The sequence below is a fragment of the Stegodyphus dumicola genome, chromosome 3 (assembly GCF_044657685.1).
Source record: "Stegodyphus dumicola isolate Sdum_Otavi_A_Nest chromosome 3, ASM4465768v1".
NCBI classification, from domain to species: domain Eukaryota; kingdom Metazoa; phylum Arthropoda; class Arachnida; order Araneae; family Eresidae; genus Stegodyphus; species Stegodyphus dumicola.
The window spans coordinates 158,564,412-158,576,436 of NC_140770.1; the positions used below are offsets into that span (position 1 = coordinate 158,564,412).

The 12,025-nt window shown below is 33.0% G+C and overlaps 1 protein-coding gene across 3 annotated transcripts in view; it reads left to right on the forward strand.

The window, feature by feature from the left end:
- The window catches only part of LOC118202686 (sodium-dependent nutrient amino acid transporter 1-like), a 166,262-nt gene that overhangs the window by 64,406 nt on the left and 89,831 nt on the right, over positions 1 to 12,025 (forward strand). For all 3 annotated transcript variants that reach the window (XM_035374862.2, XM_035374864.2, XM_035374863.2), the window contains one exon: positions 10,354 to 10,440. In XM_035374862.2, coding sequence (XP_035230753.1) covers positions 10,354 to 10,440 — 87 coding nt within the window. Of the gene's footprint in view, positions 1 to 10,353; positions 10,441 to 12,025 lie in introns of those variants that run through there.

The window sequence follows — 12,025 nt, forward strand, 5'->3', positions numbered from 1 at the left end:
CGCTCAATTACTTTCAAATACCGGCTGAATATTCTTCAAACATTCTTATGTTAATATTACTATGCATTCATATTGGAATGTAGGTTTCTTTTAAAAGGAAGAATATTGCGATAGTTACCAGTAGTTTAATGACGGCTACTTTTCAATTATTATATGCTTACTGTAACCGTGTTTTTCGGAAATTAAATAACTCGAATAATTCTCTCATTCGGATTTTCGGATGATAAAATGAGTTAAAAAAAGAAGAAAAGTGCGCAGAGAAATAAGTATGTTTTTTCCATGAATTATAGTTGTTATGGTGTTGCTGCTGATGCTCGCTTGTCTGACTTACAGTGAAACAAAGCCCATGAAATTCCTCTTGACTAGGAGCGAAAGTTTACGCCTGTCGTTGGTAACATCCTTAAGCACCTTACAGGCGACATTGCAATTTAGCTTAGATCCACCCCGAATTTTGTTGAAGAGCATCCCGAAGGGGGGCGAGTCCGAGGGTCTCCCACCCCTCTTCCTCTACTTCAACCTCTCGAGAGAACTGCCTGGTCGCCGCATATTTAGAGTGCCCCAAAGCCGCACCGACACTATACATACATATATATATATATATATATATATATATATATATATATATATACAACATCCATTCTTCTCGGAGATTAGAACCCGGGGCCTTCGGCATGGCAGTTTGCGACGCCAACCACTATACCGTTTGGGAGACTGTAGATGTTTTAATTAGATATTGTGTTTAAAAGTGAAATCCTTCATTAAATTTAAATCCATCATATGGCTGTTATTTTAAATTTCTACTTAGAATCATCTAAAAGCCATTTCGTGTTACTGTGGAGATATGAATATTTTTTTCATCGTTTTATGAGAGTAGTGAAATAGTCTGAATTATGAACACTTTCAAGAGATTTCACTGCTTTCTGTTAGCGACAAAGTGAGGGTTACTGCCAGTCGTCGATGCATAATGTATTTCATTTATGTTCGATATTATAAAAGGGCTTTGTTTCTCGAAGTAAGAAATCGAATCATTTAGAAAGTTCTTTTATCCATACTTCGGGTTAACATTTAACTAAAAATATACTATAACATTTCATACCATTAGATAAATAAAATAAGACCCGGTGGGCTAGTGCGTCGCACTGCATCACCTCAGGTCCGGGGCTCGATCCCAGGGTTAGGCAAGGCTGACTCAGCCTTTCATCCCTTGAATGAGTCGATAAAATGAGTACCAAGTTCTCTTGGAGACTGAACACCAAGGGCCCTGCGACAAGCTGACTGCATATGCTCAGGCACCTCGGGACCCACGGTCAGGAAAGCAGATATCGGGGCCCTAAAGACCATGCCCACTAGGGCTGTTGTACCAGAGTTTAAGTTTAGATAAATAAAATACGTTTCCTATATCGTAATATACGAATACAAAACTTTAACTGTATTTTTGTGCCTAGCCGTTTGAGTTCAAAATGAAATCGAATGGTAAGAATTTAAATGGAATTATCCTTTCTTTTAAAGCATATTTTGATATTTATACCTTTTTACATTCAAAAAGAAAATGCAGGAGCTAATTCTAGAAATTTTAAAACTAAAATTCTTTAGAGAGAAGTTTGAATACTTCTCAACAATCATTTAATTTTATGAGCTGCCAATAATATTCGTAAAGAAGATATTTATTTTTTATTTAAGAAACGTGAAATATTCATATAAGTTTTGTTATGCTGAACGTTTCATTATTTTGAAATTAATCTTAAATTTTTCTTTTACTGGTCTGTAATCTGTAGTTTTTCAGAGCATAAATTCTTTTCCTTATTTAAAAACTTTTGAAGAGGAAGTCCTATTCTTATCGAAGGAAAGAGATCACTGCATGATTTATGCTATTACAAAACAGGAAACATTGGTTCTCAAAGAACCTGAAGACAAAAATGATTATTTTTTAAGCTTTATGTTAGAAGCGTAGCAAAAATTTTCCTCTACTAAGTTAACGAAGGTATTTTTTAATACTTATTTGGATTCTGTAACCTATCCTAGTTATCTCAGTCTTGTATGCATAGACATAGAAGGAAATTTGCTTCTGTAGACAAGGAACAAAGTAGTGCGTGTCGAATGGTCTAATGACTCGACAGTTCTAGATAATCTTCCTTTAGTTGACACATTTCTTTCGACAGTCGCATGATAAGCAACTTTTCTTAATACATACTGAGTGTCAAACCATATTTGAATGAAGAATGGAATTTTGCTGATTCACGAAAAAGCAGCATTTATTAGGCAACAGTTCTTACAGAGACAAGTACAGGTGCATGTGCACAGGTAAATGCGCAGCTCCGTCTGAATTTTGAGTGAGAAAAACCGGCCGAGGGGAAGGAGCGATCCAAGAATCTAAGGCTAGTCCACTCTTCTTCCCCTACCATCAACCATTCGAGAGAACTTTAGGCTCTCCGTGTATGTTAAGTGCCCTCCTGACACAGGTACAATACGCTTACGAATACTCATGCCTTCTCCGGGATTTATTACGAATTAGGGGTTTCTTGCTAAAGCCTCAGCCGCTTGAGGGGCTCTGAAACATATTATTTAACTTGTGTTAGTAAATATATTAACTATTTTATTCTTCTAAATTTCTGAACTTTATTCTTCTGAGCATCTAACAAACAGCCGGGTGATGCAAATTCCACACACATGAAACTTTAAAAAAAAAATGGTAGGAATTCCGAAATGGATTTTAGCGACAAGTTGTTTCAATGATTCAATGGGTGAACGTCTGTCTATCAGTTTATAGGTGGGCTGGTGAGTTACTTAAGAATGAGGGTTCTGCTTGGAGAGCCAACGAGATCGATATTCATTCCCTGGGCGTCGATGAAATTTTAAAAACGTTCGATGAAATGTACTTTTAATCCAGTGTTATAATCCAGTCAATAATGTAAGGGGCTTGGTAGCCCAAAATTGATGAAATTACCGATTTTTCAATTTTTCGCTGGAAAAATACCTTAATACCGTTACTACACTGAAGAGAAATTTTGAAATGATCTGACGATAATAAATGGTATATAAAGCCTTTTAAAAATTTTGACAGCCCTTTAAATGCACCACCCTCTCAGTGTTCATTTCTTTTTAACTTCAAATTTTGTCAGTAACTTACTAAAAATCACTGTAAATGAAAAGGAGTGTAATTAAATATGGCTCCAACTTTCAACAAACTCTGAACTCTGTTTATGTGTATGAACTGGTTTATTTAAATACAAAGTGAAGTTAGGGAAAAAAAGTTTTTTACCTTTAAACTGGTTTATATATATATATTGAGCTCAGCAAATACTTTTATCTGTATTATCAGCCAACTTTGCTATGCTTCTTTAAAAATTGAAATTATTTGTGATAAGACACGAACAGAAAGAGGTGATGTAATGAAAGTGATCAAGTTTCTGACTTCAGCATTATTGAAATAGTGCTGGAACAAACATTAAACTCTTTAATTAATTAAAAATGCAATTTATATACGAGAATAAATGTCTAAAATAAAAAAAGAAATCACATAGGTTGCTAAGTGGTTTTAAATAAAATGTTTTATGTCTGTTAAAAATTCAAATTTTGCTTTTTGAAAAAAAATGAATAAAACAACAAATTAATATTATTAATATTAATTATATAAGTGTTTTAGAAAACATATTATAATAAATTCATGCATTAAAATTGTTTTGAACGCGTTTTAAAAAACAAAAACAGGTAAAGAAAAATTCTACTTGCTTTTTATGATATTTTGCAATATTTCTAGCCAGATTTCTAGCCTTTTAAACAAAAACTTGTAATTTATGTTTATATTAATCAATTGAGCAGTACTAGATTCTGTTACATATATATATATATATATATACCCGTTAAAATTTATTTTTAAAAAATTTGAAATTATTTAATGACTATTCAGACAGTTTACATTCTTTAAACTGCTTTTTTTTCAGTTTGTAATTTTTTAATTTATGCTTTTACTTAAAGTTCTAAAATTGTACAGATATGGACTAAATTATTTAAAACTATATACTTAATAGAAACAAGTATGGGTTTTGAAAAATAGTGAAAAGAGAAATTATTGAAAAGGAAAATGTGATTGAGAACATATTTTTTTAAAGTTTTTGTATAAAAATGTGCTTTTTATTTTTTTTCTCAGAAATTAATTCATTAATTGCGAAATCGATCCATAAAGTTATTAAGAATAATAAATACAGCAAAAAATTTGTGGCAAAAACACTGAAAATTGTGGGAGAAGAAAGAATTTTTAATTGTTAAATTTTTTTTTCAAAAATTTAACAATTAAAAAAAATACAAGTAAAAATTGTTTTTCACCTTAAAATCATTTTGTCTTATAAAACCACTTAATATTATCCATAAAAAGTAGATGAAAGTTCTTAAGTAAAAAAACATTCAAAAGGTACCAATTCCCCTTAACATGGAAAACAAGAAACGCAAAAACTAAAATTTTTTTTTACTCTGTACTTTTAATTAGTTCAACAAGACATAAATAATTCTACAAATATTTTCCTAAAATTTTTGTATTTTTAATATTTTTGTTAAGCATGTAAATAATTATCTGAATAACGAAATTAATGCTGAGTCGAAAGAGGCGTGACATAAAACTCACGTATTCTCAGAATAAACATAGCAACACATTCCGAGTTTATTCGGAATAAATAAAAAAAAGTCTGTCTTGAACTTCACAAGTTAACTCGTTATAATTACTTTCGGCAAATTCTCAACAACCGAGCTAAACTAAGCAAAGTGTTAAGTTAAGCAATTTTACGCCAAATATTAAAATAATTGCATCAGTAGATTAGGTGCAAGTTCACATTCATTAAAATTGAGCCTCTGTACTATTAGAATTTGTGATTTTGTTTCTGAACACTTGTTTCTATTTACAAACTTAAAAATAAAGATAATGAAAAGAAATTAGAATAATAATCAAAAATTAAGTAAGGAAAATTTTTTTCCAAAATTTTTGTTCTATATATAAGCCGTTTCTGTGCCATTATTCGTATTATGATAATATTGTGCTCTGTATAATATAGGAAACATATGAGGGGGGTCGACTAAGAAAGTCATTCTTTCAAAAGGGATCGATGCAAGAAAAAGCTTAGGAATTCCTGATGGAAAGAGCATTTTCTGATGAAAAGTTTAGTATTCCTAAGTCCAATGAATTTACGATAAGGGAATTTGTACGTAGAGTTGTGTTGCGTTGGTAGTGGTATTCCACTAGCTGCACGAAGAGATAAGGTTACTTAGTGAAAAATCATCACTTACTTCCATGAAGGTGCCTCCACCTTCGTGGAAGTAAGTGATTGATCACAAAGCCAGCAATCTTCATAAGGATGTGCCGATACTTGAGGTGCCTTCAGGCTTTTACGAATCAGTTCCTAACTTGAAAACAACATCCTTTATGAAGGTGTAGCAGGTCTTTATATCTCTTATAAATTAGAATGGAAAATTAAAACTCTACTTGCATAGCTGTACCCAGCTTAAAGTGCCTGAGACTCCTACGTAGGTCAAGCTGTGGCCAAATTACATAAATATCTAGGCATCTTTATTCTGGGAACTTGCGGTTATGAAGCGGTCGCATTGCGTCTTCTTCTGGCGCATTGCCACCCTATACGGAACCAAATTTTTATATATATTTTTTAAATGTGTCTAAAAGATTTGTATTATCGTTAAGATGTACAGATAGTTTTTAAATGATTCATTTTTTATTGCTGATAGCGAGGCTGATTTATTACACGGGACACAAGTGAGAGATTTTATGCCTAATTGATTACCAACACATTTTTATTTTACTAAAGCACGGAGTTTTAAACTTTCAAGTTGTAACAACTATAGTTCCTGCCTTTTGACGGCTCAAAATTCAAATAAATTTCCAAATATTTCTTAAGGATTACTGGAAATAAATCAGAGCCTTTCGAGTTGCAACAAATATAAACCCTACCTTTAGAGGACTAAAAATTCAGTAAATTTCCAAATATTTTCTTAAGGATTACTAGAAATAAATTAATCAGTTCGAAGATATTAAATTTCTAATAAAGACGGTAAAGAAGTTAACAAGGAAAGTATACGTGTGAACTGCTTAAGAGGGAAGCTGAAAGTGTGTAAAGGAAAATGGAGCCGAAAGAAATTGTACAGAATTCTTTCATTTTTCTTTGTCTATATCTTCCCTCTAAATAGACAGTAATAGAACGAAAAACGAAAAACGAAAAGAAATTGTACAGAAAAGTATCTCTCAATGTGACCAGACAGCAGAATGACGTGACTCGTTTTTCAACTTCTTGCGGTTTCGTAAAGGTGAAGGAAAACATTGAACTTTAATCGCAATTAAGTAGGTCAAAAACACAGTATTACATAATTGGCCGCACGTGAAAACAAACAGCAGTGGTTAATTGACCTATTATTTTACCTTAAACGCATGTTGATGCGTAACAGAGGCATATTTATAGCTTAATTTTAAATTCAAGCAGCGAATGAACAGATTTTTTTTAAAGAATTAATCTCCTTTTTTGTCTTCTTTATTAAGAAATATATAAAAACAGGTGACTAATGATTTTCTTCGCTATCTATATTAAATAGAATTTTCTCATGGTAATTACTGAGAATTACTTTCTTTTTAAATATAACTAGATTCTTTTTAAATATAACTAACTATATTCATGAGAATTACTCTCTTTTTAAATATAACTAGCGGGCTGCAGCCAAGGAAACTTTTATGTACCCCCCCCAAAAAAAATGTATAAAAAATTTCAATAAGAATAAAATCAGTGCATTCTTTCCAAGGAATAACCAAATCATAAGTAATTTTTTTATTGCCAAACCAGGAAACAAAAACTTCTGACACTTCAGGTTAAAACGTATGACGTCATGATTTAAATTTAATGTAATATAACAACATTTTCTGAATATCAATAAAAAATTAATGTGGCAATAATATATCGTGTCAATTATACCAGCCTGAAACAAAAAAGTTTCCAACAGCACCTATTTATTTAGAATGCTGACATTAACGAGCAATTTTCGACAGACAGTGATGTCACATGCAATCACATGCTTTCTTTAACGTCAGAATATGGCTTTATGTAATAATAAGTTTAATGTTTGGCAATGTTACTTTTTATTTCATATTTTGTAAAACTTACAAATGTTTGATTAACAAACTCTACGATTTGAAAGCGAACAGTGGTAACACTTCTCGAAATAAAGCAGATTTTTATTTCCAGGTGCGGCATTGTTGCCACTCGGATAAACGAGAGAGAAAATTAGCGTTTTCAGAGTTTTTAATAAATTTCTAAGTTGATTAAAGTGGTACGAAGATAAGAATGGTCGAAATGGCTTACCACGAATTTTTGGAATCCGAAGGTACCTCTCTCAAAATTTAACTCCCCTCCGTTCTGGGAGCTAATATGCCACAAACAGACAAACGGGCATAGATTTTAATAGTATAGATTTCTGGTGCTTTTACAAATATACATAAACGTTAAAACTAATTATAGTAGTTTACTTCAAATGAATTACAATTACTTAATTTCATCACGCTTTTTCACTGTTGTTTTGACAACATTAAACGATGAAAAAAAATATCCTTCAAATCAGCAATGGATTTCAATTAAGCGCAAATGCAACAAAAACATATAAAAGAACTTTCGAAGAATTTTAACTCATGACCAGATTGCCTGCAAGCGTAACGCAAAAGTTCGTTTATGAACTGTGTTTAATATTCCTGGAAACTGTTTCACCCAATGATGTACTCCTAATCTTAATACTTAGAGGGTTTTCCTTATAATATCATTTATACGGAATTCATCGAGTTTTTATTTACGTTAATCCGCAATTTTATTACAAGATGTGCTTGGATTTGTTAAGCGCTGGCAACTGCAGTTAATCGTGAAATTTAAAAAAAAAAAATTGTTAAAAAATTGCTCGAGATTCTACTAATTTATGATCATTCTTTTTAATTCAATTTTTTTTTTAACATTTATTCCTCACCTAGATAAATTTCATTTTATGCAAAAATGCAATATGCCGCTGGGAAAGAGAAAGAAATTGTGCTTAAAAAGCAAAACAACACCGCACTTCTTAATTTGGTACGTTTGAGATAATTTTTCTAGAGAACATGCTCCAGTGTTTGGGAGAAAATACAGGAGCTTATTATCTATAGAAGGAATACAGACGCATATTCTAGGACAAATATAGGCGTTTGTTTTCTAGTACATTTTTATTATTATAATACAGATATGCAAAGTTTCACTTTGACTTACCCTAAACACATATGTAATTTTCCGAACTGCCTTTCGAGTTATCATCCTGTTTTATCTTTCAGTACTAAAACAGTGACTAATTACATTGATGTGAATTAATTAACGGATTTATTTGAACTTCAAGTAAAGTTACAGAATTAACAACATTAAAGATGGACAACAACAGTATGGGCTGAGTTTGCCAGCTATTTCTCTTAGAATTAGATCCTGTTTTTTGTTTAAAACACACATCATAAGGATTAACAATTGCATAGGAACCTATACCCGGCAATGTCAGAGAAGTGGTAACAGAGGTAGACAATGGGAAAAGAAGCAAGAGTGGTTAATTTGAAACATTTATTGGACATGAATACAAATGGCGTACGACAGCTTCAATGTTATAAAAGATGCTCGAAGTTTGTACCATCAGACGCCAAACATGCTTGACATAGACGGACCATTTGAATGCCGCAAATTATTTGATCTTTATGGAGCAGGTTCTTCCCGATTTGCTTGACGATGTTTCACCAAATGTGAGGCGCAACATGTGATTCGAACATGATGGGAACTGCTGAATTCCAACATGCTAGCGACTGCCCATTTTGGACTGGATGTTCGTAGCCATTTGAACAGATCATTCCGGCGTCGATGGATTGGGCGAGGTGGACCAGATCCCTGGCCCCCCCCCACCCTCACCGGATTTATCAAGCCTTGATTTCTTTTTGTGGGAAGCCATCAAAAGTGTCGTGGATCACGATACTGTTGTGTCTGAAATAGATCTCGTGGCAAGACTCGCCTGCGCAGCTGCTACAATCAAAGAAACTCTTAGTGTGTTTGAACATGTCCGGCAATGAATGGTCCGTCGGTGTCAGTCTCGTTTGGCGTCTGAGGGTGAAAACTTCGAGCATCTGTTGTAACATTCAAGCTGTCGTACACCATTTGTATTCATGTCCAATAAATGTTTTCAAATGAATCACTGTTGCTTCTTTCCTCATCTTCTACCTCTGCTATCACTTACCACTGACATCTCCGGGTATAGGTTCCTTCGCAATTCTTAATCGTTATGATGTGCCCTACCTCCCTTACAAGTTTGTCGCAACATTTACGGTACACCTTGTATATAGTTTTAAAGATATATATACGCGACTGCTACTGAAGGGGGAAAAAGATAGAAAAAATAGATTGAGGCTCTGTAAGTGTATGCTGATACGCCAGGCCATGTGACGAGGGTAATGTTTGAAAATTTCATATGTTGGTACAGTCAGTAAATTTAGTTTGCTAGCCGACAGTTGTTGGTGCTTCATTATGCTAAAATTTCCAGGTTGCCGGTTAAGGTTAAAAATAAGTTATTTGATGGTTAATTCAAAATACTGGAATTAGCTGTAATAAATATCAGTGTAAAATTTGATATTTAGCTGCCACTACATCTGATTTACAAAGTATAACTAGTAGAAATTTTTTACAGGCACAAATCGTTAGACTTCAGATAGAAAATAAATAAATCGTTAGACTTCAGATAGAAAATAAATATAAATTGAAAATTTTCCTTTGTATTGTTAGTATCATTTATGTACATTTTAATAAATATTTAATAAGTAAATTTTAAAATTTAGTTGAAATTTTTTGTTTCGTTAATTTTAAAAAAAAAAATTTAAGTCTTTTAAAAAAAGTGTTCCGGTCCGCCAGTTGCTTTCAGATCATGCATCTGGCTAACATGAAATACAGGTTTAAAATCACTGGTATAGACGAAGCAGTTGAAGTACAGGAAAGATTTTAAATTAAGCGAATTAAATTACCATGCGAATTAAAATAAACTTTTCAAATATGCTTCCATTTACGTAATTTAACGCAAACATACTCTCACTCATCTATAATTATAGAAACCATTTATTAGATTTATTTAAACGCTTAATATGAATATATTAAAATGATATGATAATAAAGAGAATTATGTTTTTGGTATATGATAAAAAAGCAACTAAAAAATGAGAGATATAACAAAACAGGTTTCACTCTGAAGTAGTGTCCATTATTACGCGTATTTTTAGCAAAATTATTAAAAAGATTGCATTAGTCATTCATAATATCTTCTGATTTTTTTATTTAGGCATTTAATGGCAGCTTTAAATCTAGCTCCTATGATCTTGACAAGGAAAGAGACAGTTTCGCAGTGCCTCGGATATCCATTTCCCAAGTATGTATATCAAATGTTGTTTATCTACATCTTGCTTTTTGCCTTAATCTATAGAATTTCAAATGTCTATAAAGTATTAAGGATATTGACATATTTCTAAAATAATTTCGAGATCATTTATTTAATGTTTAAATTATAAATACTAATTATTTAAATATTCCACCTGATGGACATTTTACGGGATTATAAAGCTACTTCGTAATTCCCCTGATGAAAAGCCTTTTCGTAAGATTTCCAAGAGTGTTATTTTTCTCTTTCAATTGTATTGCTGAACCAAGCTAACCGTTAAGTTTCCGTTCCACTTTTGAGGAAGAACACCCAGGGAAGCGGTCCGAGGATCTACCATCCCTCTTCGTCCTAATGCTAAATTCTCGAGAGGACTTCCGGTTTGCTGTGTATTTTGAATGCCCGCTTACCTCATAGATAATATATGCCCACAAACATCCATGCCTTCTCCAAGATTTCAACCCGGGCCCAGTAGTATGGCCAACCAGAATTACTAAAGGAACTGGGCGGAACCTACTTTCAACAGGTACCCGTGGAAGCAAGGCCGGCACCTGTGAAGATGTGGGAATATTAGGTATTGCTGGGGCTTTCTGACTTACAGAGAAACAACGCCCGTCAAAGGCAAACGAATTCCACGGACCGGTCAGCATATGATTCAATCATTTCACCAAGAACTTCCTGGTAGGCACCCTTTTCAACCACTTACTAGAGTTCATTAGTCATGGTAGAAGTTAGAAATGGTCTTTCCAAGTACAACAGATGTAACGTCTTTGCGTTGCTATGCTACTTGTATAATACCCAGTAAGATATGTAAAAAAACCTCGTGCTTAAAATATCCTTGCTCGAAGATGCACGCACTTGAAATATGTTCAGTTTTTATGCAAGGTTGAATAACAAACTTGCATAAAAACTGATGTGTGGTTTTGGTGTTCAATCAAAACGGTGAAATTTCTTAAAAAAACTTCATTACAATGTACTGAATGTGCAACAGATTTTTGCATCGACTTACTTCACTTTAGAAACCTTAGAAATAGTACGTATCATTTATGGGTATTCGTTGGAAGTCTACTTTCTGTATAAAAGTAATAACTGCCGATTAGTAATGTTGCTTATTTTGCACTTCGAAATTTTAATATCATGCGTTTCACAGTGTGTTTGAATTTAGTCATAAGAATATATATCTTCAATTCATTGCTTGTTACATGATGGTAGGGAAGACAGCTGCTACAGCTTCGACCGCACTCGAATCCTGAAGAAGTCATAGATGCATTGTGCCTTTGCGGCGTGGGGAAACGTTGAGCCGAAAGTCCTCTCGAGAGGTTTTTGGAAAGTTAAGAGGCCCTAGAATTTACCCAGATGGATTCTTCTTAAGAACTGGGACGTAGTTGAGTGAAGTCATCTATCAGTCAACGATAGATGTAACCCTCGCCTCTTGGGAGCGATAAAATTTAATTATTTAAAATAAAATTTGTAGAATTTTATTTTTTATTAATCAGTTATTTTATATTATTTAGGTGTTTGTCTTTCTCGCTTTCCATTTTCCTGCCAGAATTCTAATTTTCTAATTCGCGCGTATTCA